The sequence below is a fragment of the Eretmochelys imbricata genome, chromosome 2, assembly GCF_965152235.1.
Source record: "Eretmochelys imbricata isolate rEreImb1 chromosome 2, rEreImb1.hap1, whole genome shotgun sequence".
NCBI lineage: Eukaryota > Metazoa > Chordata > Testudines > Cheloniidae > Eretmochelys > Eretmochelys imbricata.
Genome location: NC_135573.1, coordinates 204,891,178 through 204,918,829, shown reverse-complemented (window position 1 = coordinate 204,918,829; position 27,652 = coordinate 204,891,178). Strand labels below are relative to the sequence as shown.

General features: G+C 41.3%; 2 protein-coding genes across 3 annotated transcripts in view; one reads left to right on the top strand and one right to left on the bottom strand.

Annotated features, from left to right (window-relative positions):
* The window catches only part of WIPF3 (WAS/WASL interacting protein family member 3), a 73,364-nt gene extending 71,231 nt beyond the window's left edge, over positions 1–2,133 (top strand). The window contains exon 8 of the mRNA XM_077811333.1: positions 2,004–2,133. Coding sequence (XP_077667459.1) covers positions 2,004–2,026 — 23 coding nt within the window. The 3' untranslated portion in view covers positions 2,027–2,133. The remainder of the gene's footprint in view (positions 1–2,003) is intronic.
* The window catches only part of SCRN1 (secernin 1), a 45,046-nt gene that overhangs the window by 5,486 nt on the left and 11,908 nt on the right, over positions 1–27,652 (bottom strand). For both annotated transcript variants that reach the window (XM_077811336.1, XM_077811334.1), the window contains 5 exons: positions 18,241–18,422; positions 12,347–12,549; positions 9,284–9,478; positions 7,589–7,754; positions 849–1,029 (listed from right to left, as the gene is read on the bottom strand). In XM_077811336.1, coding sequence (XP_077667462.1) covers positions 849–1,029; positions 7,589–7,754; positions 9,284–9,478; positions 12,347–12,549; positions 18,241–18,422 — 927 coding nt within the window. The remainder of the gene's footprint in view (positions 1–848; positions 1,030–7,588; positions 7,755–9,283; positions 9,479–12,346; positions 12,550–18,240; positions 18,423–27,652) is intronic.

Below are 27,652 nucleotides of genomic sequence, written 5' to 3'. Positions count from 1 at the left end.
TTCTGGGGAAAAGATCTAGGACTGGGAATGTGTTGTGGTCACCCTGCAGTATAACCCAGGCTGGTGAGAGCCAGGGTATAGTTGGCAGGCTGCAGTTACACACAAACAGTCAGGGTGTGACTTGCATGCTGGAAGGCTGTTTGTGAGCGGCACAGGTGGGAGCTACATCAGCAAGGCATTGTAAGGTACACAAGGTTGCAAGGCAGAGGTGATACAGCCCCCCACTGATCTGGATTGTGCCCCGCATGTCACATATGTACAATGATTGCCTTTGAAAGTTTGAGGGATTTTATATGAGTTTTTCAGGCTCTTGTAAGTTTCCCTTTGCTTCTTTTTAAGGGGCAACTTGGGCGACCTGTCAGTTTTTTGTAAACATCTCTAAACTTTGATAGTGTTCAATAATGCAGCACTTAAAGAAAAAAGCCCACCACCACGCATGAGCCCTATACAGAAGCAGACAACTTTCATCGTTTTAAAATTCTATAAGCTGAGAGTCTGAATAATAAACTCTGCCAACATCTGGCGGGAATTTTTTTTTTTGGTTCCATGTTTACAAAAATTAATAAGAAAAGAATGCAACCAACCATGGCTAAAATGTTCACTCCTCCATTTTTACTTCTAAGCCTCTATTCAGATTTTTAAGTGGGGGGAACCCCACTAATTTCCTTTTAATTAGATTTAAAAGTTTCTGTGGAAAAAGATTTTACAGAAACTTTTCTAGAAAGAATGAAGCATAAGTCATGCAAACATTCAAATTTTTGTTCCCACAGTCAGCATTTTAGATCCTGGGTGTTTTAGTTTTAAGAAAAAAACCTGACTCTAAAGGCTCCAGGTCCTAGAGGCTTTACCTGATTATTCTCAGTGACAGATCGGGCCCGCTCATGTGCCTTGTACAGTTCATGTCTCCGGTCAGGCTTCTCCTGGAACCGAGGTCTCTTTTTTACAGGATCATCATCACCAAGAAAAGGCGATTGAACTTTTGGTACTAGTTTGACGTCATCAACGAAGATGAAAGGTTTAAATATGGACCTGAAAGAGATAAGAACCTTATTCACAGGGACATTGTGTATATCACTCAGCAGTATATCCAGGCTACTTTGCCAACAGAGATGCATTGGACAGTATTGCATGTGCATATCTATATTACTGTGGCAGGATGGGGTCAGATATGGCACAAAAATAACCTCTTCTAAAAGAAGGAACACATGCCACAAGAAAAATCCATTTGCTTTCAAAAACACTACGTCCTGCAAAGCTTTACATATTAACCTCTCTTTCTCCCCCTCCATGTCAGTTTCCCCATTTCTGTGAATTATAGCATTGAGCTTCCTTCCTCTTGATTTTTTTTTTGGGGTGGTGGGAGAAGAGGGTAAATGTTTTGATCATCTTTAAATCCCAAAGTTTAGCCCCATACGACTCTCTTGCTTTCTTTTTTCCTTCATGTTCTCTCATTCCACACTTTAAGTAGTCTGTGGAAGCTGTGCTTAGAGTTTTCAAAGAAATTAACTGGCTCAGAACCAGTCTTCCAACCTAAAACTTCCCAGTGCTCTTACATTTGCACAGCATCAATTTATATGTCAATAAAGCTCTTCACACAATATACATCTTAAGTCCTGCACTCAGTTCAGAATTTCTTTGCTGAAACAAACTGAAGGTGGATATATTTAAAGCCACCCACTTATGAGGGCTAGAGGAAGATTTCTGCCCAAGTTATTACACAACCTACTAAATATCTCTGAAGATTTGGCATTGACCAGCAGTGTCCAAATTGGGAAGTCCAGGAGAGGTTAAAGAAATGGTTACACAGAAAATACTGTAATATTTTTCATCAAACAAAGCATTTCAATCTGGAATTAGATGGAAGCTCAAAATTAAACACTGGATTTGAAACCTGTCCCTAACCTAAGGGAATTTCATATATAAAATCTAGATCTAACCTCTTGCTTAGGAACACAAGAGCAAATACTTTTAATAAACTGCATGTCACACATTTGTTTTTTAAGGCAGTGCCCTTCAGCCAGTGTGAAGGAGGATGCTAAAAGGTGAGAGACTTTTGAAAAGAAGACTGAAAACTAACGACGGACCAGGAAACTGAAGTCCATCACTGCTGCTCTATCCATCACTGTTGAGAAGCCCTGCCATCAAAAGGTTCTGACCTGAACAAACTGGGGCAAGACATGTCTTTTATTACAGATTTTTTTAAGAGAAGGCATGTAAAGCAGAAGTGACAGTAGCATGCAGAAATGGGCTGTTATTCTTTATTTGTATTTTAGCTGCACCTATTGTCTCTGATTGACAGCCATGGAGATGGAAATGCTCTCTGAACAGCGGAAGCAGGAGCAGCGCACACTGTCCCAACAAGGCAGCTCAGTCTTAAACCACAGTGACCATTGCTAAGGGAGACAGTTCAGTCTCCAAGCCCACTGAATCATTGGCATCTGCAGAAACTGCCAATGAGAGTACCAGTTAGATAAGACGATAGACCACCTCACCCGCCCAGTGCCATATGTTGGGGGTTTTGTGAGGAGGATGCTTGTCCAATGAACTGCACTGAGACTAACATTTTGCATACATTCATGTTGTCAGTGTTTCCTGTTGGGAACGATGGGGAGTGCGGATGAGAAGAAAAGCTTTGTGACTCCCGGCTGGGGAGGCAACAGTTAACAGACAGAGCTCAGATGAACCTGAGGCTCATTAGCCTCCCTGAAACCCAACCCTTACTTATTTATAAGACAGACAATCAGCTGCTAGGGGTTTTCAGGGAGTGAGGAAGCAGGCTGGCATGACCAGAGTGGGACAGCTTTTCTCTTCATAAAGACACACAAACTCAGAGCTGAAAGTGAGTTTTTATTACATTTGATCATAGTTTGTCTAGAAAAGTTTTAACTCACAGAGAAGCAGGAACTCTGGTGTGGCTGTTTTTTCTTAATGTCTTGTGTACAAACCTTGGTTTATGGGGAGTATAGGGTGCTGGAGCTAGGGGTGCTGCTGCACCCCCTGGGTGTAAGTGGTTTCCATTATATACAGGGGTTTACAGTATGGTTCAAAGCTCTAAGCACCCCCCACTATACAAATTGTTCCAGCACCTGTGATGGGGAGAGGGAAGGACCTCTGCAAGTCTGTCTGTTTGCAGCCAGGTTAGAGGCTGTAGCTTTGCTATGGCAAGGAAAGGAATTCCAAAGGGTGTTTAAAGCCTGCTGCAGCCTTTATGCGACACAGATGGGAGAGCAATGGGCCTTGGTAAGGCAAAGAGTATTTTGGAGAAGCAAGCCTACCTACTGCCTTGTTCAGAGTCCAATGAAGACTTGAGTTCCAGGTGAAGGGTGAACCTCCCTTCAGCTCTAAAGTGATCCCACAGGGGTCCCTTAGTCACTAAGGGCTTGTCTACATTACCTGCTGGATTGACGAGCAGCGATCGATCCAGTGGGGGTTGATTTATTGCATCTAGTCTAGATATGATAAATCGACTGCCGAGAGCTCTCCCGTTGACTCCAGTACTCAACCAGGGCAAGAGGCGCAGGCAGAATCGACGGGAGAGCGTCAGCCATCGACTTACCACAGTGAAGACACCGCGGTCAGTAGATCTAAGTACGTCGACTTCAGCTACGTTATTCACGTAGCTGAAGTTGCCCAACTTAGATAGATTTCCTCCTTCCCCACCCCACGGTGTAGACCAGGCCTTAGAGTACTTCAGGAAGTAGCTAAAGCAACCATCTTTGAGAATTTATGGAGAATGGGTGAGGTCCCAGAGGACTGGAGAAGGAAAAACACAGTACCTACCTTTAACATGGGGAATGAGGAGGGCCTGGGGAACGATATAGACCAATCAGCCTAGCCTCTATAAATGGAAAGATACTGGAACAAATTATTAAGCAATCAATTTGTTCAAACCTAGAAGATAGTAAGATAAGTAACAGCCAACAAGGATTTGTCAAGAACAAATCATGCCAAACTAATTCAATTTTCTTCTGATGGCGTAAACAGCCCAGTGGCAGGGGGGAGGGATGGGAAGGGAGAATCAGTAGACGTGGTATACCTGGATTTTAGTAAGGTTTTTGACAGAGCCCCAGATGACAGTCTTATGAGAAGAATATAAGAACTATGAAATTAACTGTAAGGTGGGTACACAACAAGTTGAAAGACCATAGTCAGAGTAGTTATCAATTGTTCACTACAAGCTGGGAGAACTTATCAAGTGGAATCCCAGAAATGTCTGTCTTCTGGGAATATTCTGTATTTTCATTAATGACTTGGATGATGGGAGTTAAGAATATACTTATAAAACTTGTGGGCAAAATCAAGTTGGGAAGGGTTCCAACCACTCTGAAGAACAGGATTCAAGTTCAAAATGACTGACAAATTGAAGAACTGAAATCAACAAGATGAAATTTAATGAAGACAAGTATAAAATACAGCCCTTAGGAAGGAAAAATCAAATGCACAACTACAAAACAGGGAATAACGGGCTTGGCCATAGTACTGCAGAAGAGAATCTGGGTGTTATAGTGGATCACAAACTGAATGAGTCAGTGTTGTGGAAAAAGGCAAATGCCATTCTAGGATATATTACCATGTAAGGCACAGGAGGTAATTGTCCTGCTCTACTCAGCATTGGTGAGGCCTCAGCTGGAGTAGTGTGTACAGTTCTGGGCACCACACTAAGATGTGGACAAATGGGAGATTGTGTCCAAAGGAGAGCAACAAAAGGGATAAAAGATTTAGAAAATATGACCAATAAGGAAACGTTGAAAGAACTGGGCATATTTATGTAGAGAAGAGGCTGAAGGGGGAGTCTTCAAATAGGTAAATGGTTGTTACAAAGACGATGGTGATCAATGATTCTCAGTGTCCATGAGGGTAGGACAAGAAGTAATTTGTTTAATTTGCAGCAAGAGAATTAGGTTAGATATTAGGTAAAACTTTCTAGCTGGTAGGATAGTTAAGCACTCGTGAAATCACCATCACTGAAGGTTTTTAAGAAGGTGTTAGACAAACACCTCTCAGGGATGGTCTTGGTTTACTTAATCCTGCCTCAGCATGGTGGGAGGGGGACTAGATGACCTCTCAAGGTCCCTTCCAGGTCTACATTTCTATGATTTCTAAGACAACTAATAGTCATCTGACTGTAGTGACCTTTGGTTGTCCAAGGGGATAGTCAGATCAGCATCCTCTCCCCAAAATTATAATTTCCCTAATGTACAGTAAGTGGCAAATATTTTCTTAAGCTGCATGTGGTTTAGTTTAAAATACAATGCAGAGTGACCCAAGCTGGGATTCACAGTTCATGGTGAGAGAGACTTGTTAGGCCATGGGTTGTTCCCTATAGTATTCCCCAGTACTCTGTCCTGCCCAGATTTAAGCAATAGGGTTTTTATTTCTTCTCAAGAGGACGTTTCAATAAACCTTTACGTAAAAATGTTTCCTGCTATTCGTCATAACTTTTCTTTTGCTAATTTTATGGTGTGGTAATTTTATACGGGGCTGTGGCCACTTAGGCCACCCTAAGCAGTTCCTCTCCCTTTTTGAAGTTTACACACTGTATATATAGTACTCAGACTTGTGTGTTCTTTTAATCACGGTCTGGACAGTAGGTACAGGTTAGTGTGTCAAGTCTTTCTTTTACTCTCCCTGCCAGTCACAGGATACAGAATCAAACCGCACCACTAGGCCCAACAAACAGAGTAGGGCTGGGAGCAGAACACAACAGCTGTGATGTCAAATTGATCTAGCATGTTTCATGTAAATATGTGTGGGGTTTTTTATTTTTTTTATTTTTTTTAAAAAAAAAGCTTAAGTGGTCACTGGCTTTTCAACTCTGCTAGCTTCCATTTTAAATTGCAATAAGCTACATTTAAGTCACATAGCACTTCAGTGTTCCAACAAGGCTTCTAGGATGCACGTAAAGGCTCTGTCTGTTGAATGTGTTTCTTATGCTTTCTAACATAATGTAAAATGTTAGTAACCAGGCATGACTGTGTCAGACTTGTCTACTCTGACAGGAAGTGGTTTTTATAGTACCACAAACTTGGGTGAGGAAGGGACAAAGGGATCACCTTGCCTGTTTTAAAGAATCAGATTTGAACCTATGAAACAAAATCTGAGTCAAGGTTGAAACTTCCCTTTAACTCTGTTCTAAAAGTTACTGGAACTAACCATTGTGGGTTCACAAATTAACAAAAGGAAATGGGGAGAATTAGGAAAGTGACTTGTAGCAAAAAATCGTTTTGGTTTTCAAGAGTCTATTTTGAAGTATAGGCATCAGTACTATACTTGTCCTTTTACTGAGGTATTAATACCCTGATCTAAAGCCCATACAGTCAATCAAAGACTTAATGGATTTTGTATCAGGTCTTTGTGGATTTTTTTTTTAAGATAAGTCTCTTGACATAATTAAGTACAAGAACCATGAATATTCCAAGAAAAGTTTCACCGTAACTTTATATTAAACATGGTACAACCTAGATGCAGCATAGATTGTCAGACATCTAGTTAGCAACATGAATATGTTCAAGTTCTTGGGTTTTTTTACATTAAATCCTAATATATCTCAAAACTGCAAATGAGAAGTGCTTTAAATGCTACATGTACAATAATATTACTCACTCACAGTATTATTACTTTTGTAACACTTTGAGAACATCTGAATAAAAACTGAAAGACTAAAACTTTTTCCCATGTTGGTTTTGGGTGACTAAGCAGAGATTGCAACTTCTAAGAACTGCCACGTTATTCCATAAAGTTGAATTAAGATAACTAAATATTTTTTTGAATTGTTTTCATTTCTGTAGTTTAAGAATGAGGTTTGGACAAATTTGTTCGAACTTATTTTGGCAACACTGGAAATAAAAAGGCCAGAACAATGGAATATCACTAAGCCTCTTACAGTACATGCTCAACCATTATAATATGGGGCACTGTGAGAATAATTATTCTCTTTCTCAAGATTAAAATTTAAGAACTTAAATTGAATTTACATTAATTTTACCACTGTCTGCTGATATCCCCCAATAAGTGAAATGGAACAGAAGGAAAGGATGTCCCATTTAAAAGGACTTGCCTCCATGGTGAATTATTTTTCAATTACCAAAGCCAGCACTCTGAACAAGTTAAAATACCATTGCAGGGATTTAAGTGTAAGACCAAATGTATGGAATGTTAGTGAGCTACTGTTCTTTACACTAAGATTAACAAAATGTTTTTTGTCCTAGTACCATAGATATTTACCGGGATTTCTACTTCAACTGCATTAAAAGAGAAACCCATGTCCTGAAAACAAAGACGTGATCCAAAGGGTGTATGGGCGGGGCATACAGCAGGTGCTGAATCTTTTGACACAGAACATAGTCCTTGTGTGGTGAGCATAGACAGGAATTGCAGCACACCTCTGTGAAGGGACATGATAAAGGGGAAGGACGGTTATATGCACCCTCTCCCTCTTTGTTCACCAATGCAGAGCCAGTCACAAGGGGCCCTAAATTTGTCACTAAAATCAGTTTAATAGCTTTCAATGTACATACACACGGCCAGAATCTCCTTATTAAAGCCTACACCTCTAGGCCTGAGAAGGGCAGCAGACACCCTGACTTACCTTGAAGGGTCCGGAGTGCCAGTGAAATAGTGAATGCAGGGAGAAGTAGGGTTCTGAGGCAAAACAGACACTATGCTAGCTGTAGTGAGGAACGTTTCGGAGTCCACACAGACACCACTAGCTTTGTCACGCAAGACCTCCATCATTGTTCGCACAGTGATATTTCCTGCAAAAAGGGGAAAAAAGTGCCCCAATGGGCCTGACCCACAGCCCACCGAATTAAAAGGAAAGTACTTATACTTCAGTGGGCATTGCATCAGGCCCAATGCAAACAGTGCCATATCATATAGGTGGGAACATACCCCCACCACTATTAGCAGCTTGTATTTACAGAACTTAAACCCTGAAACATACTAGAACAGATTACAGCTGCCTTGCACTGCCTCAACCCTCTAACTGATGGACTTTTTGCCACTATAAATGTCTCCATTCACAGCCCCAAGTGTGAATTTGGCCCATCATGTCTAATGGATTGGAAGTAATTCAAAGTACAGAGACAAGTTTCACAACTATGGGGGTGGTAAAGATAATCTATAACGTGGATCATCAAATGTTCCCAGTGGCTTTTGGCGTAGTTATCAATGTTTAACTAGACTACACTATAGTAGTATATATATATATAGTATATATAGTGTATATAGTACACTATACGACAGCTCTGCTACAGTTATGGTTAAGACCAGCTTTCTTTTAAAGCTCAACTGTTCTAGGTGCTTGAATTAGTTTCTATTTGTTTCCCCTCCTGACCCTCTCCTGCAGATTGAGGATTACTTTGAGTGGTGGGCATTGGACCACAGCCCCCTTACTAGTATTGTGCACTGCAGTGAGAAGTTTTTCATCCAGTCTCCTGTTGCACAAGAACTAGATTTTGTTACCATTTCAAATATCAGCAAAATCATTCTTAATGTAGAGCTTTTAAAGAGAATGGCAACACTGCTCACGCATGGCTGAACTGGTGCCTTGAACAACGATTACACATTACTCATGCACAGCAGCAGATGCTGCAGTAATTCCAAAAAGGGTTCTGGCCAGCTCCAGCTATGTTAAGTGATTAGTAAATTCTGGACCAGAACATAAGCCCATTTCTGCTGAGAGCATTTCAATAATCAAAATCTGCTCCGGTAATAAAAACATCCAGTTTGGCCTGAAAAAGGGGGCGGCGGTGGAGTCTTTCCTAAGTGCATCTTCATTGCTGTAACAGAACTCGAGTCTCATAGTTTGCAATCATAGCTTGTTTCCATAGGCAGTTGGATAATGCCTCTTCCCCTCCTCACAATAGGACTGATATGAACATCCTTCTGGAAAAACACTATGCCCTCCCTCATCGTTTTCTACTAAGGTAAGTCATCTTTTCATGCTAGGAGAACAGGGGTGCACCGGTACGATATTACTCTTATTCCCATGTATCAAACCTATAACAAAAAGACAATCAAATCACACAGATGGTGGAGTGTAAAGTTTTGTGGGTTTTTTTAAAACAGCCTTCTTCTAAATTTAGGCTGAGGCGTTAAGACTTCATCCAGGAGTTTTGCTCGAGGCAATTTGTTCTATGGATTTTCCTTCCATGTAGTTTATGGACTGGCATGTGAAAATGCTCTCCTTGTACCCACTTGAGACTACGGACGAAGGTCTGGTTGAGAAAAGTGGGAATTAAGTGGCAAGAAAAATCAGTGAGGAAAAATCCTTACTACTTACCTTCTTGTTTTTCTAGGCTCTCCTGGCCTGAGCAGCAGCCTAAATGGTCCTCAGCTAGAGAAAACACTTCAGAAAAATTGAATTCTGTATCTCCAGTCCACCAGCCTTGAGTCTCTGCATAACTCCTAAGCTCAGGATGCTCAACATCAATTTTTGTAGTTAATGAAAGCTGGTTGCAAATGCACTTTACTCCCTCTATGGAAAGAGCCACAAATCACAATATACCATTACTAAAATGGAGCTAGAAGTGGTTAGAGGAGCAAAATATTTGGTTAGCAAATTAAGCCATTGACCAATCTAGACATTTCGTTGTGATAGTCACCTAATTACGCATGCACAGGATTTACTCATCACGTCAAGTTTCAGGGCCTGATTCTCCAATGCATTTTGTGTCATGTTTAGATACTTATCCCTGCACCATGTGATTGCACAATGCTACCGTATCAAAATGCTATAATTTTCAACCATCTCTGCACAATGGAAAAGATTCTACAAGGTGCAAAGCAGTAGAGAATCAGGCTCTTAGATTTCCAGAAGCTAAATTACGACACTTCATTTCCAAACAGGTATTTGAAAGTAATCTTGACCCTTTGCCCGAGACCACATTAACTAGCTCATCCAACATGGTTACAATCAACTCAAAGGAATTGACACAATAGTACTTCAGCCCAAAGGTGATCTGTGTGGCATTACTTGTTGTTTGAAGAAAAAGTTAATCCCACTATTCAACACAGCATTATACACATTTGCTAAATAACTTTCCATCCCAGAAACTGTCACCTAATTATAACTGGAAATTTTAAATTTCTTGTTTGAAAATGGGCATCATTTGAAAGACCAGCAGAAGAAGAGCTCATGTGGAATAACACATAATCTGGTTTCCAATCAAATAGGAATACTGGTTTAAAGATTTTTTTTTAATGTTCAATATTTAAAATGCAGTATCGAATTATAAATCCTTCTGTAAAAATGTAATGTATACTAACACCTAGTGTCTTTGTGAGCACAAGATTTGTTTTAAAACACAGTTCTCTGGATGTTAAGACAATAATATGGATTGAAAATAATAAGCCTTCAATGTGTGTGTTTTGTATGACTTCCCCCTCCCCCCCCAAAAAAAATTCTGCCTGTATTGCTTATATCCATACACATCAGACAGTATGATTAATGATTGCTACTGCAGATACTCACCAGAGGATACAGTAAACACATCATAGGAGTAATGGAAATAATTGTTTAAACTATACTCACTATCCAAACAAAACTTGACAGTGAAGGTAAGGTAGCAGGCTTATTTTTAATAGGCAGGCTAAAGTGATTTATGGAATTTTTACTTTAATAGCATCATTAACAGCTATTGTTATAAAATCAGATTTGCCTTTCTAATGCCCACTGAATAAAATTTTAAATAGTGATTACTAATCCAAGTTAAAAACTGCTATAAGCATTACTGCCTACTAACCAACTACAGAAACCAAGGGTCAGTGGCAGGCTGTTCATTTTCAGGAAACGAAGATTGGAATAATTTTGATTTGATCAACTGGAATATGTTATTATCTAGCAAAGCAAAAAAAACCCATTAGCACCTGTTTAAATATTACAACAATTAAACTCATTTATATTTTTTGTTCTTTCTAGTAAGTCAAATTGACAGAATTACTCAAGTCAGTGCTATGTTCAGATCAGCAAGAGGACAGTAACAGGAGTATTATTCATTTACAAATGTCTATTTCCTTGACAGCGTTACAATTAAAGTATAATTCACCGCAAAGCAGAGTTTATCAAGCAATTTCATTTAAGGAAAAAAGTTCTGTGTACCAACATTATGTAGAAGACCCAATGTGATCCTAGGGACAAGGTTTGAAAAACCCAGTGTCCCACAAAGCACTGGTGAACAGCGAACTTCCCTGCTAAGCGTAAGATACCAGTACCAGTGATTTTGTAGTAAAGCTTTACTGTGATAAGCTCAAGAATAGCTGTTATAGTTGCAAAGAGAACCTCCTATGTAAAATAAATGTAAAACTCCTAAACCTGCAGAGAGGCTCCTCCTCCATTCCTTCTGCTGCTGGTGGTAACTTTTGCAAGTGGCAGAAGTGTAAAAACTGGTCAGTTTCACTGGTACTAATAGGATCTTGAAGAGCAGAAGTGAAAAACAAACAAGAATAACTTCATGCTTCTGCCTGGGAAAAGCTATGAGTGGCAGCTGATGAAGGCAATGGAGTTGTTACAAGGAGGAGGGAGGAAAATTATTGTTCTTAAGCTCTGAGGATAGGACAAGAAGCAGTGCGTTTAAATTGCAGCAAGGGAGGTTTAGGTTGGACATTAGGATAAACTTCCTAACTGTCAGGGTGGTTAAGCACTGGAATAAATTGCCTAGGGAGGATGTGGAATCTCCACCCTTGGAGATTTTAAAGAGCAAGTTAGACAAACACCTCTTGGCGTGGTCTAGATAATACTTAATCCTGCCACGAGTGCAGGGGATTGGACTAGATGACCTCTCAAGGTCCCTTCCAGTCCTCTGATTCTATTTAATGGGAAGGATGACTCAGAAGGCAGGTGAAGGGTAGAGTAGCAGACACACTAATTACAGCAACCAGGAGGTTCAAATAAGAGATGAGACCACTTAACATCAGCCAGATGGATCAATATAGACAGGGTCCAGGAACGGTATCTTACTACTTCCCAGGAAGTGGGGTATCTCAGTCCCCTCCATCAGTATTTAGTATCTATGTCTGGCTAGAAGACATATTCCTCCGGCCCATAGGGGTCTGGTAATCTTTCAAGTCTTGCCTGGAGAAATAGCGTAACTGCAGAAGGACAATCTGTCCATACAAAAGGAGAACAGTTAATGGGCTAGACTGGAGCTAGGCAGCTACCAACATCATGCAGCTTTTCATTGTTTGACTAATTTGATACATCCAAGCCATTAGACTTTTCCAATTAGACCTCTTCATAACCCCTTGATATCTTTACCCCAAATGAAAGGGAATAAATAAAACAAGCTTTGAAGAGATGTTATGCAGCCTTCTTATGATAACCAGTTTGCCACCAATTAAAACTCACCTGTGATTTTTTCTGCTGCCCAATATTTCCCAACAGTCTCCAATATCCAGGCTTCTGCTCTGTCCACAATCAGAAATGCGCTTTGGAAAGCATGGCAGGAGCTCCCATCTTCATAATAATTTCCACCTTGTCCATTCTCGTCCAACAAAGAAACTATTACATTTAAGGCCTCTTTAGCTGTTGCACCTCTTTCTAGGCCAAGCCTTTAAAAAAAAAATCCAATACAGTTTAAGTAACAGTGAAAAGTCCAGTGATGTGCTGCAGTGACTCATTTATGTTAAACAAAAAGCTTTATCCTATAGTATGAGCTACAGTTTTACTGATGTCAGATGGAATCATTTCTAAAGTGTCTAACAAGAGAAGTGCATTCAGAAGTTATTGGTCAGACATCAGCAATTTCTGCTTTAAAGGTTCACTAGAAATACTAGGCCCAGAACTTTATAATTATGTTTTCATATTATCTAAACTGGTTTCTCCATCCACAAATCTACTACAATTGCTACAATTAACACAAGTACTAAGTGTAACGGGGACTGTGTCTTAAGACAGCCCGCAAGATTCTATTTACTCTCTTTAGGGAGTGTGAATTTGACTGGTAAATAGAATGTCCAAGAATTTTCTGTAGTCAAAGATAAGTACCTTATCTTTATCACCCTTCTCTTCCTGTACTCCCACACATATTGTCCATCATACCCTCCATACAAAATTAATTGCACATCAGCCTTCACTGACTGTTTTATACTGTAGACAAAGGCATCTGTTTGGAAGTACTAAAATGCAGGGTATGTGCCAAAAGTGAATGTGACTGGCTTGAAAGGAGTGTAAAAGTAAATTTGCGAATCCTAACCAGTAAATTTAACTACTTGTTTTAGAAAACAAATCAGAAGAGTAAAATCCGTGGGGTTTAGCACATTGATCTGAAGTATTTGTATTCAAAATGAAACCATCCTAGTTAGGAAATTAGCAAACAGCTCTTCGGCTCTACTTAATTGCTGTCTAGGCAACAGATTAGAGGTTTCTATTTATTTAATCTTTTAATCTATTTCTGCCATCAGCCAAGTACAAGCTCTTTAGAAATGGAAATACCCACAAATATGATTTCACTGCTATCTTAACTCTGTCATACCTTACTGTACATTCATATTTTCAGTTACATTAACCTCCCATCTTGAAAATTTACTGTAGTAATAAAAATGAAAGTGTGTATTTACATCCACCTTCTAGAGAATCAAAAACCTTTACAAAAATGAATTATGTCTCAGCATATTTATGGAGAAGTCCTATCCAATCTAAGCCTTTCTGATAGGTGGGAAAACCTAGGCAGCGGTTAAAATCTAAATTTGTGAGACACTTTTCTCTAAACTTGGGAACAAAATTCGACAGATGGGGCCTGATCTTCAGAGCTGTGAACCGCCCACACTTCCAACTGAAGTCAGTCTCAAAATACAGCCCTGGGTGTCTGAAGCAGGGCATCTAAAGGAGTGCCCCTTTTGAAAATGCAGCTTTAAATCACTTACCCATGTTTGCACATCAAGCCTGTGGCAGAGCCAAGGCCTCCCCATCAGATTCTCAAACAAACCTTGACATTCCACAACAAGAAGTTTGGGGAAGCAAAGAACGGAGAAGGTTGATTTTATGGTAAAAGGATCTCATTTTGCACTGTTTCCAGCTAAATGTAGAAGTTGAGCAAAGGCTAAGAATCTTTATCCCAGAGATGGGTCTGAGCACTCAGTGGAAGCAAGCCCAGCCCAAGGGGTGAGCTCACTCCAATATCTGCTTCCCCTCGCACGCTGCTGAGCATCTCTGGAGAAAGTCTCATGGCTGTGTGTATGGGCTTCCTCTAACATTCTCTCATCCTTCAGCTTTGCCAACTTCCTGCTCAAGCAGTGCAACATCTCCAACCACTGTACGTGCAATCCCAGTCACTCCCTCTCAAAGCCAGGACGCCTGACTTAAAAAATCAGATAAGACCTAGTATTCAGACAGTTGGCAGATGTCCCAGGACCTCATCCTGAATGTGCAATTAAATAGAAGGGTGCAGCTGATGCGTAATGGCCACCGGCCAACCAGCAGCATGTTCTCCATCGCTCCATACGGGGAGCGCAGGCACTAACTTTCTTTTGCATTGATGTTACGGATGGTCCATGCATTTCAAGGGCAGAGCTTTGTTACTGTCATGGCATTTCAAATACCACTAAACAATTTTAATTTTTGTACAAAAAGTTTGTTTCAAAAGTTCTTTCCCCTGAGACACACTGGAGTATGATACCCCAATGAATCAATTAGATTTCCTGCTACTAACAGTGGAAAACCCAACGCACTGGCAGATATCTCTGTATAACAGGCACAGTTTTTGCTGATCAAACAGTCGTTGCATTTGGCACAGCAGTCATTTCACACCTTTATTTTTTCCCTCAGAGACCCAGCCAAGAGGATTAGGATATAATTAAAGGACTGGGGAAGGCATATTGTGAAACTAAAATCTGATCAAACAAAACCTGATTACAGATTGAAGTTGGTTTCCCTGGTAATTTTCTTCTTCCCAAAATGGGCAGACTCTAGCTCCCCAGCTAAAGGATCTGGATGCCTGATTTCCACTAAAGCTGACTGAGTATCCTAACCCTCTACACACTTATGTTTCTAGAAAAGATGAGCACATAAATGACACACAAAGTTGCGCATAAGATCTCTGGGGCCCAGGCTGCTGGAGTCAGGATCAGAAGTCTGATGTGGAGGCGGCAGGGGGAGAGGAAGAGAAATAGCACGGAGTTGCTGCCAGCTCTGCTCCTGTTGGTGTGAGGATATGTTTTTAGAGCGGTGGTTTGAAGATACTGAGGCAAATGGGACAACCTCAGAGTTGCTGTGTTCGCACAGAGTCTTGAGTGTACAAGGCTGGCTCTGATGGGCCACAAAGCAGATTCTACAATCTGTCTTTGTCCCCACTCCTCTTCAGGGGAAACAATTCATTCACTTGTTTCAAACAGATAAGCACTCCTAAGGCCACCTGTAAATTATTGGCAGCAGAGAATAAAATAAGCACCTTGTTTAGGAGGTCTGTCCTACAGCAGACCTGTAGCAGAGGTGAAAAAATCCAACATAACTTCTGTCTAAAGATCTGCTGATCCCCATAACTTTCCACCTCCTTAAGCCTGGCCAATTACTTTAACACTAAGCTCTTGAGTAAAAATCAATCCTCTGAGGCTTCTAGAGGGGAAGGGGGCTTTAAATCCATTCTATCCCCAGCCTGGAATTCTTCATTAACAAAGGAGCTCAGTGACACGCCCTCCAACAAGGCAGTCACAGCAAAATTACAACGTTAACCTGAAATTCTTAGCTCTTCAACTTGAACTCCTAACTGTAGATTCAGACTTTCAAACAAGCTACTAAAATGTGAATGAGTTTTAAATAAATAGACATTTGAACCGATACTGCTACTTTAAAGACAAGCATCTTCAGCTAAGAGTAACGTCAACTTGGCCAAATTAGTTTTAGGAAAAGTCAAAAATAGCCAGATATTAAACAAATGATGACATTTAGGAAATAGAAATCTCTGGTAACCGCAAAGCTCTTTTCAGACAGATGTGTTAAACCTTCGTGAGGTGCCCTGGCACTTTATTTATGCATCATTTTGTCTCATGTCCACAGTTAAATCAGATAAAAATAAAGCCTTCTGACTGTGGTACCTAGGACTCTTCAGAATGAACTGTTAGAATGGTAAGGAAGGAAGCAACGGTGACACTTCAAGTTTAGAATGAAATGTGTTTGTTTTTTTGCAATGTTGTTGGGGTTTTCTATGCATGCCTAACAGCACCCCACCACATTTTTGGAGTCCTGGTCCATATTTGCTGGATTTTAATTCCTAACTTGCCAGTGACAGAATTCCAGAGAAATGTTAGGCAGGCTTCTTACTTTCTGCATGAAGTATACCTAAGGAGTTGGAGTACAATCTAAGGCAGGAGGATGATGGCGTAGGCCCCTTCAGAAGGGCTCAGTCTCACATGGCCTCTTCATGTCTGGCTCAGATGTTAGGATTTGGGCTGAAGTGCCTGAGCAGTCTTATTGGTCTGAATACTCTTTTGTCAGCTGTAAAGTTTAGAAACAATTTCCAAGGAAGCAAGCTTGTTTTCTGAAACAAAAGCAAAAAGTATACCAAGTTTGAAAAGCCTAGAGCTAAGACTTAATGCCAACATAGGACTTGAAAGTGGGGTGAAGGGAAAATTAGGGCAGAAAAGAGTATGTTTCCTAGAGTATATCAACACTACGGGGACTATACTGGCATAGTTATGTCACTATAGCTATGCTGACGCAATGCCGTAGTGTAAACCAGCCTGCACCAATTGAAGAGGGTTTTCCTGTCACCACTTCCCTGAACAACAGAAACTGGGTCAATGGAAGCATTTTTCCATTGACATAACTGCATCTACATTGGGCATTAGGTGAGCATACCTACAGCTTTCAGGGGTGTGGCTCTCATACCCCCAATCGACATTAAGTGTAGATCAGGCCGTAATTATGCTTTGACTTCTCAACGGATTGCCTTCCCAATTAATCTCAAATCATACAACTGGTATGGTCTGCAAATGGCTGAAAAGTGGTGCTGTCAGTACCGGTGGTGTCCACATGGCCTACAGGCATTGATTCTGTACTTGCTGGGTCTCTGGATTCTGGATATCACCCAAAAGAGAATTTTAATGTCATTATCCAGTATTTTAGAAGTTTTCACAAATAAAAAGGGGAATTGCAACAGCGCGCTGGCTGTTTATAGTGATCTCTAGTTCTCCTTGGTGCGAGCTATTGTTGGCTTTGATCTTTGTCCTCTCCTTCACTGAATGAATTGTTCAGACAGTGGGTGATGCCCAACCACTACTGGTTTCTCCTTAGGTTGGCATCTACTCATATATTGCTGAGGATCCAGTGTTACTAAATGGCATACGTGCTTAACTGCTCAACTAGACTTCTGACCTGTCATGATTCACACTTACTACAAACAGAACTCTTTATCCAGGCTGTCACTTGTTAAAACCTAGTAGCCTGTGGGACAGATATAAGTTTGATAGTATCAACCAGCCATAAGACATGCCATTAAAAAGAGAATCTTTGCTAAACAACAGGATACAATCATTTTATTCTGACCATTACCTCCATTTATGGCAGTCCATTTGCTCCCTCACTAGAAGCAGAGTTCAGGTTTTCTATTAGCTCATTTGTGCCAGTTCCTTTCTTCCTCCTGCTTGGTTTTGTTTTTATGATTCTCCTCACTGCCACTCAATGTGCAGCTTCAGACTTACAATGCAGAGCAAGCCTTTCAGGCAGCCAGCCTGGAGTGAATGAACTTTCAGAAGTTTGTTTGCCAGCATTCAACAGAAGGGCAAAGGGTTTACATTGGAATTCATGTGCTGAAGTGGGGCTACAGTAACTTACTTATTCTAAGCTCTACAGTAACTTACTTATTTTATGCATAGGAGTAAGCTTTCTTGGTCAGAGTTGGATGCTTTAAAGAAGAAAACGATGGGCAATACAGAGCTGAGTTAAGCACTTCTTCCTCACTACAGCTTTCCTTATTCTGACAATATATCACTTCTGTTCTAAATGGTAGGTAGACATGCTGCTGATTTTAATGAATGCAGACTAGGTTGAAGCGGCAATATTTGCTAGTTTGATACATTCCAAATGTTACAAAATGTTATCTTGATCATGTTCAAGGCCCTGTATAAATAGCATTTCTATAGGTTGTGTCTACAGCCTATAGAGTTTTAAAACCCAATCTTAGTGTCTACTTCATTGATATATTGTGCCATTATTGCTAATGCCACAATACCCTGATTTAATACAAGCATCTTGCAGCCTTTAATAGGCCAAGTGATTGATCCGTAGTCCAGCCATTAACCACACACCTGACAAGATCCATTCCCAGCAGGGCTTCAGTTTCAGAAGCTGGCTCTCTGGTGGTGATGGCTTCGTTAGCGATGCAGACTCCATGTTCATTGGCTCCCATTTCTGCCCCCCAAAGCCAGGCAGGTCTGCTTAGCACAATAGCATGAGTCTTCGGCACCTGATCAATTGCAATGTATGTACACTGCATTGGGGGTAGAGAGAGAATGCTGAATGAAACTGAAAGCTAGCCATTATCTTGCTCCACTAGAATACATTATTTTCTTACATAGTGAAGTCTAGTCAAGGAGATTTTAGTCAATTACATTTCCATACCTACAAATTCTAAAACACATGGTATTTCTAGGCTTCACAAAAAATGCGGGAGGGGAAGTGAGAGAAGGGCTATTACAATTATCACACAATTTGTATGTCTCTTGAAAAATACACAGCTAATCTTCACATTATAGAAAGGGTGAAGCATTTTTATATTCCATGTTGATAGTACCAGAGCTCCAAAAGATTATACATATCATGAATGACAAGCTGAGAGGGAGACAGAACTCATACAGCAGCAATAGAGATACCATACCTGTCAAAACATAAGGGACACAAACCACATTTTGTAGCTAGTAATACTGTTTATAAAGATGGAATGTATACTAATCTCGACCTTCACCTGGATACAACATTAGGTGCCTTATGAAACAGTAACTCCATTACTGCAACAAAACAGAATAAGCTAAAGGACCTCCTGAGAAAACACCAACCGTATCCATTTAAATTTGCTGGTTGTGTATATGTGGGAGAAATAAAGACTAAGAGTTTATCAGAACACAATGGTAGTGGTCACAGGAAAGTAACGTCTAGACCAGGGATCGGCAACTTTTGGCACACGGCCTGTCAGGGAAATCCACTGGCGGGCCGGGATGGTTTGTTTACCTGCAGCGTCCACAGGTTCGGCCGATTGCAGCTCCCACTGGCCGCGGTTCACCGTCCCAGGGCAATGGGGCTGCGGGAAGCAGCGTGGGCCGAGGGATGTGCTAGCCACCGCTTCCCACAGCCCCAGTTGGCCCGGATCGGCAAACCATGGCCAGTGGGAACTGCAATTGGCTGAACCTGCAGACACTGCAAGTAAACAAACCATCCTGGCCTGCCAGCGGGGCTGCATGCCAAAGGTTGCTGATCCCTGGTCTAGACTGATTTGCCTGAATTTAAGTTTTTTGCAGTGGACCATTTAAAATTACAAATCAGAAGTCTATGGATATGTTCAGACAAGAAGGGGGAAAAAACCCAAGAGTGCATCTTTGAAAAGCCAAGCAAGAGAATAATCCATCAGTTTTCCTTCACAAACACTTTTTATTTTACTCTGTAGTTTGACATCTCCCTAGCATTTAAAGATGGAAAGGTCTTCCGAAACTGTAGAAGAAAAAGCCTGATTTATTGTTAGGTTATGTGCACATATGGGGCGGGGGGGTGAAGGAGACATTTAATAAAAAGTCAATAAGACATAAAAAAGTGAGGGGAAGTGAAGGTGAAGAAACGTTTATATTTTAGTTTTGAATGCAATTAGTACTGTGGTCACATTTTTTTTTTCAGGAATACATTTCACAGTCTAGATCCTATTCTTGTGAAAACCTTCTCTTCTGTACTCATACGTCTCCCCTTACTGGACAACTTTCCTGTGTAAGGTATCTGGCCTGGGAGGTCATCCTGCTGGAGAGAGGTGATTGGGCATTAGCTATATCAAGTGTTTCAGTAACCTCCAGCAGGAAAAAGGTCATTCACCATAGCAACATGTATTGTCTCTGTACCACGTTCTGAAGTCTGAGGGTACAGCGGCATGTAGTGTATAGACACTTGCACGCCCAGTTAGCATGGGTATAAATAGCAATATAGATAGTGAGGCATGCCTTAAGTGAGTAGAATGCCCTACATGTCTGAACCCTAGGATATGTACCCCACACAGCTTTCTACGTGCCTAAGCAATGCCTTCAGTGTCTACACTGCTATTTTTAAGCAATGCAGTGTCCTGCTTTCTCCATTGCGGTGAAAGGCTCCAGCAGCAGGGAAGGGCTCTGCGGCGGGGAGACAGCAGGGAAAGTCTCCAGCAGTTCCCTACTGCTGGAGTCCTTCCCCGCTACCTCCACCTGCCTGAACCGTTTACTGCTGCATGTAGCTACACATCACAGTGGACGCAGCCTGCCTTTCACTGTGGCATGCAGCTACTGTGTAGTGCCTGTACTCCACATGACAGCACTGGTGTGGACAAGGCAAGTTACTGCCAATCAAAAGGTGGTGTTACAGGGTTGTCTTGCTAGCTTCTCAACTGACTTGTTTAGAAGATAAAGATTAGATGCTGGGTGGTAGCTTTAGGTCTCTGCCCTTGAGCAATTATTTCTTTTTGTACTGGTTGTCCCATTATATGTTTTAGGATGACTGGTAGATTCCCTCATCAGAAGTGTGACATTGTTAATCGAGGTCCCAGACATTCTCTACTCTCACCAACCAAGAAGAGCCTGAATCAGTCAGATGCAGTGACCCTGACTGTTCTCAATGCTTCCACAACTTCTACTTGTGCAAACAAGCTAACCTGTTGGAAGTAAGGCACTGTGTTTCTGGTCCTGCTCTCATCTTGCTCTTCTTGGAGGCCTATGAAGACAGGCAGATTTCCTCTGTAAAATAAGAACTTCTTATAAAGCAGAAGATGCCGTGCTTTGAAGTTACACGGAGGCTGCCTGGATTTAGAAAACTACGGTCTGCAGAAGTACTGCAGGGCGTGACTCCACAGCCTCTGATAAAGGAGAGAGAGGCTCCCCTTCAGTCCCTTTTCACAGTTGTATAGGTTCCTGTATTCATTGTTTCTGCCACAGATTCTCTAGTTTTATTCCTTCCAGCTCTATGGGTCACAGGTTGTCTCAGAACTATAACAATCTGTGGGATTGTGAAGCATGGCTAGAAAGGGTTAAACATCCTGCAAAATAAATATCCCTCAAAAGACATGTGGAGAGATGATGTTTGTGTTTTTGTGTATTTACACAGGTATGAGTAGGGTCACAATGTAATCAGCAGTCACTGCCTATGCTGTATTCTGATAATTCAGAGGCCAAAAGAACATCCTATCATTTAAATGAATTGTAAACATAGGATATCTCGATATTCATCTCTCTTTGAAAATGTACTGTGAATGGTGGAGGAACAAGCAAATGACCTTATGTTAATTCATATAGCTAAGTACTGGTGATGGACATCCTTCAAAGTCATCCCAATTACTTTCTGTTCCCTGAGAAAATTCCAACTTTTCAAAAGACATGAAATTGTATGAAAGATCATTGCGTCCTGATTCTGTCATCTCAGAGCTGCTTAGGCTTCATCAGCGGAAGTTTGAGTCACAAGACTGAGGTCCCAGTTATGCTGGTACGCCCTGAATATGAGATTTGGACATTGGACTATAACCTATGAACTATTTCTGAAAGAACTCTTTGCAACTACAAAGCTCACCATCTCGGCTATGAATCTGAACCTCAATGAATTGAATGCATGTCTGTATGTATATTGATCTTTTAACCATACTCTCTCTCTTGTTTTTTAAAAATTTTAGTTTAGTTAATGAGAATTGGCTGTAGCGTGTATTTGGGTAAGATTTGGAATATTCAATAACCTGGGAGGTGCCACCGGACTCCTCGTTGTTTTTCTGGGAGGTAATGTGTCCAATCCTTTGGGACTGGTAGAACCTTTTCTTTTATATGATGAAAAAAGATTTTCAGAAATCATCACATTTGACTTAGGTACATCGATGGAGGCCTGAGGCTGGATCAATTTAAGGGAACTGTGTGGTTTGGACTTCTGAGTAACCAGTGAGATAATAAAGAAGCTGTTTTATGATGGTTTGGTAAATCTAAGTATTGGAATATCCACCAGCTTTATGGGGATTGTCTGCCCCATTTGTTGCAGTTCACCCTAATTGAGTGATCATAGCTGGCTCCCCACTAGGACCCTGGTCACAGGGATCAAAGGGGGAAACACCTTCAGTGCTAGAGTGTCAATTGTTGTATCGAAGAGGGAAGTCGTGTGCATGGTTGCCAACGTGAAACTTTGATTTTTGCCTTGTACAAATAGATGAAGTCACCTCACCAGCTGCAGTATTCCTTTGTATTTCTCTATACTTAGGGAAGGAAATATCTTGAATACTGAAGATACCGAGGTAAAGTTAGAGCTTCTCTAAACAAACACTTAATTTGCAGCAAGCTGGGAGTGCATGGCAAGTTCATATTAGTGTCCACTTGGAGCCAGCTGACATGCACTAACAGTTCCGTAGCACATTTTGATTTACTTTTGCTTTAAAGCTACTCACACACCAGCCTGCCATGAAGTCTTCATTTACATAAGCCCTTTATCTCAACTACTAAATGGCTTTTGTAAGGATAAAAAAAATCTCATTTACTGGAGTGCAGCATCTTCTTCCAGACACTAAGAAGGTACTGAGTTCCATAATATGAGTACATTCTATTCTTGTTAAGTACACAACTTGGGTTAACATAAAAGGGAGTGGTGTCCAGGGCCGTCCTTACCCATACGTAAATTACACAGCTGTGTAGGGCACCAGGAAATTTGGGGTTCCTGGTGCCCTACACAGCCGCGTGCTGCTCCAGTGGCCAGCCCGATCCCTGGCTGGCTAAGCTGCCCCCGCCTCTTCCCACCCCTGCTCCGCCCCCACTCCACCCCTTCCCCTGAGCTACGTTCCGGGGGACTGCAGCAGGGGTTGGGCGCGCCCTGCACTCACCAGGCGGTGGGAAGTGGAGCAACCCGGCCCGAGCCTGCTCTGCGCTGCCAGTGAGTGCTGGGGGGCAGTTCCCCCCTGCTCCCCAAGTCTCAAAGCTTGGAGCCAGGGGAACAGAGCAGATCAGGTTGGGGCTGGGTCACTCCACTTCCCGCCGCCCCATGAGTGCGGGGTCGGGCCCGCCCTGCAATCACTGGGCAGCAGGAAGTGGAGCGACCTGGCCCCAACCCGCTCTACTCCATTAGCTCGCGCTTGGGGGGGTGGTTTCCCTCCTGCCCCCCACAGACTTTGGACGCAGCCCCCTCCGCGTGCCCCACGCCCCCACAAGGGGGCTGCGTAGGGCACCACAATGTCTAGGGACGGCCCTGGTTGTGCCCATCAGGACAGAATTATAGCAGGGCTAACTTATATTTAAACTTGGCCCTTTTGTTCGAGCTATGTGGCAATAGATCAGGATTTCTACATATGTGTGTTGCATTTAAATATTTTGTGCAAACATTGCAGCCTATAGAATGCTCATGGACTGTTTGCTGCAAGTATTCAATATTCATTCACACTTAACTAGACTGGTCACCTAAGTGACATAGTAATATTTTTGTTCCCTGACTGGATGATCATAACTTCTATATTCAGGCATTCATCCTGTTTAATTTACTGGGGGCTTTGATTTCCTTGGGGAGAGGATGGGAGCACTTAGAGAGAGGTAGCTGGAGAGAGCCAGGTCTAGGGAATTTTAACTTTTTCCTTGTTCCACAAAAGCATCATGTTCTGATTACATACACTTACACCCCACCCCATAAGTCAAAAATGTCTGGGGTTCCCTTCCAAATCTGAGGATGTATGGAAAATAAAAAGCACTGGGAACAAGACTGATTGCTGCTCATTGAGGCAGTTTCCATGGTCACATTCACATAGTAAAAATAACGAGGAGTCCTTGTGGCACCTTAGAGACTAACAAATTTATTTGGGCATAAGCTTTCATGGGTTAGAACCCACTTCATCAGATGCATGGAGTGAAAGTACAGGAGCAGGTATAAATACATGAAAGGATATGGGTTGCTTTACCAAGGGTGAGGTCAGTCTAACGAGATAAATCAATTAACAAACTGGAATTTCCCCAATACTAATTTCTCCCTACTGTTACTCACACCTTCTTGTCAACTGTCTGTATTGGGCCACTCTCTTACCACTTCAAAAGTTATTTTTCCTCCCTTGGTATCCTGTTGTTAATTGATTTATCTCATTAGACTGACCTCACACTTGGTAAAGCAACCCCCATCCTTTCATGTATTTATACCTGCTCCTGTACTTTCACTCCATGCATCTGATAAAGTGGGTTCTAGCCCACGAAATCTTATGCCCAAATAAACGTTAGTCTCTAAGGTGCCACAAGGACTCCTCATTATTTTTGCTGATACAGACTAACACAGCTACCACTCTGAAATCTATTCATATAGCGGTAACAGTTAAAGCACATTCCTTCCACTCTTGTTGCAAGGATGCAGTACATTCTAAGAGAAATGCATCTGCTGAGCTGTGAAAACACCTGGAGGCATCTCGGTTTTAATCTCTCAATTATGAAAAGGTCTCATTCCATAACAGAGAATTTGTTGAGCACAGTGGGAGCTAGTAAAGTAGCAAACCAATAAAATGCTGCCACTGTCTTCTATAATTTTTTTTCATATTCTCTGAATTGTCTACATACATTGAAGACAGTCTGTATTTTTACACAGAAATTCTGTGCAATTTCAGCTTCTATATTTTAACCTAAGTTAAAATAGCTTTTGTGCTTGCGTAATTTGTTTGGATTTCAACTAGGGCTATCAATTAATCGCAGTTAACTCATGCGATTAACTCAAAAAAAAAATTACAATTAAAAAATAATTGTGATTAATAGCAATTTTAATCACATTGTTAAACAATACCAATTGAAATTTATTAAATAGTTTGGATGTTTTTCTACATTTTCATATATATTATATTCTGTGTTGTAACTGAAATCAAAGTGTATTTTTTTATTACAAATAGTTGCACTGTAAAAATGATAAAATAGTATTTTTCAATTCACCTCATACAAGCACTGTAGTGCAATCTCTTTGTCACGAAAGCACAGCTTACAAATGTAGATTTTTTTTGTTACATAACTGCATTCAAAAACAGAACAATGTAAAACTTCAGAGCCTACAAGTCCACTCAGTCCTACTTCTTGTTCAGCCAATCGCTCAGACAAACAAGTTTGTTTACATTTACAGGAGATAATGCTGTTCTCTTCTTACTTACGATGTCAGCAGAGAGTGAGAACAGGCATTTGCATGGCACTTTTGTAACTGGCATTGTAAGGTATTTATGTGCCAGTTATGCTAAATATTCGCATGCCCCTTCATGCTTTGGCCACCATTCCAGAGGACGTGCTTCCATGCTGATGACGCTCATTAAAAAAATAATGCGTTAATTAAATTTGTGACTGAACTCTGTAGGGGAGAATTGTATGTCCCCTGCACAGTTTCACCCACATTCTGCCATATATTTCATGTTGTAGCAGTCTCGGATGATGACTGTCACTGCAGATTTCACAAAACACAAAGAAGGTACCAATGTGAGATTTCTAAAGATTGCTACAGCACTCGACCCAAGGTTTAAGAATCTGAAGTGCCTTCCAAAAGGGACAAGGTGTGGAGCATGCTTTCAGAAGTCTTAAAAGAGCAACACTCTGATGGAAACTATAGAACCCAAACCACCAAAAAAGAAAATCAACCTTCTGCTGGTGGCATCTGACTAAAATGATGAAAATGAACATGCATCAGTCCGCAGTGCTCTGGATTGTTATTGAGCAGAACCCGTCATCAGCATGGACGCATTTCCCCTAGAATGGTGGAGGAAGCATGAAGTGACATGAATCTTGAGCACATCTGGCAAGTAAATATCTTGCAATGACGGCTACAAAAGTTCCATGAGAACGCCTGTTCTTACTTTCAGGTGACATTGTAAACAAGAAGTGGGCAGCATTATCTCCCAAGAAGTAGGAATAAGTGGACTTGCAGGCTCTACAATTTTCCATTTTTATTTTTGAATGCAGTTTTTTGTACATAATTCCACATTTGTAAGTTCAACATTCGTGATAAAGAGATTGCACTACAGTACTTGTATTAGATGAATTGAAAAACACTGTTTTTACAGTAAAAATACTTGTAATCAAAAATATAAAGTGAGCACTGTACACTTTGTATTCTGTGTTGTAATTGAAATCAATATATTTGAAGATGTAGAAAACATCCAAAAATATTTATTTACATTTTTTTTCCAATGGTGTAATTAATTTTTTCAGTCCAGAGCACAGAAAAAGAAGAGGGTGTTCTTAAAATGGCCTGAATTAGCTTTTCTTCCCTTCTTCCCATTAATACAAGGGAATAATAGAAGAGTGAGATGGGCAGGAAGAAAGCAAGCTGGGTTTCTAGTCATGCTGGATGCTCTAAAAAAGCCAACAGCTTTTTCATGAGACGAACAGCATTGCAGGAACTTATTTCCATATACTTTCCCTCCTGGTTCTCCATACTAGTCTGGGTGGTTGGCCTCTCTCCCGGTCACCGTTGCCATCTCTTGAAATATTTGGTGTTTTTTCTTAAAGACCCAGCTCCTGGAGAACCTCAGCTTCCATTTTAAAATAGAGCACATTTCTGGTCCTCTTGGTTAAAGCTTAACAGCGTGAACTCTACAGCCTCAAAAACCAGAATGCAAATAAAAAAACCCCATTATTGTAGCTAATTGTGATTTGGGGGAGGGGGTGCTGAGCTCTGGTGGGGCTGCCTCATGATTTTTTAATGTGGTTAGCCTTACTGTCATTGTGTGCACCATTCATAGAACACTGGCACAAGTGACTACAATGTAGCTAACACTATAAATCATAGAATCATAGAATATCAGGGTTGGAAGGGACCCCAGAAGGTCATCTAGTCCAACCCCCTGCTCGAAGCAGGACCAATTCCCAGTTAAATCATCCCAGCCAGGGCTTTGTCAAGCCTGACCTTAAAAACCTCTAAGGAAGGAAATTCTACCACCTCCCTAGGTAACGCATTCCAGTGTTTCACCACCCTCATAGTGAAAAAGTTTTTCCTAATATCCAATCTAAACCTCCCCCACTGCAACTTGAGACCATTACTCCTCGTTCTGTCATCTGCTACCATTGAGAACAGTCTAGAGCCATCCTCTTTGGAACCCCCTTTCAGGTAGTTGAAAGCAGCTATCAAATCCCCCCTCATTCTTCTCTTCTGCAGACTAAACAATCCCAGCTCCCTCAGCCTCTCCTCATAAGTCATGTGTTCTAGACCCCTAATCATTTTTGTTGCCCTTCGCTGGACTCTCTCCAATTTATCCACATCCTTCTTGTAGTGTGAGGCCCAAAACTGGACACAGTACTCCAGATGAGGCCTCACCAATGTCGAATAGAAGGGAACGATCACGTCCCTCGATCTGCTCGCTATGCCCTACTTATACATCCCAAAATGCCATTGGCCTTCTTGGCAACAAGGGTACACTGCTGACTCATATCCAGCTTCTCATCCACTGTTACCCCAAGGTCCTTTTCCGCAGAACTGCTGCCTAGCCATTCGGCCCCTAGTCTGTAGCGGTGCATTGGATTCTTCCGTCCTAAGTGCAGG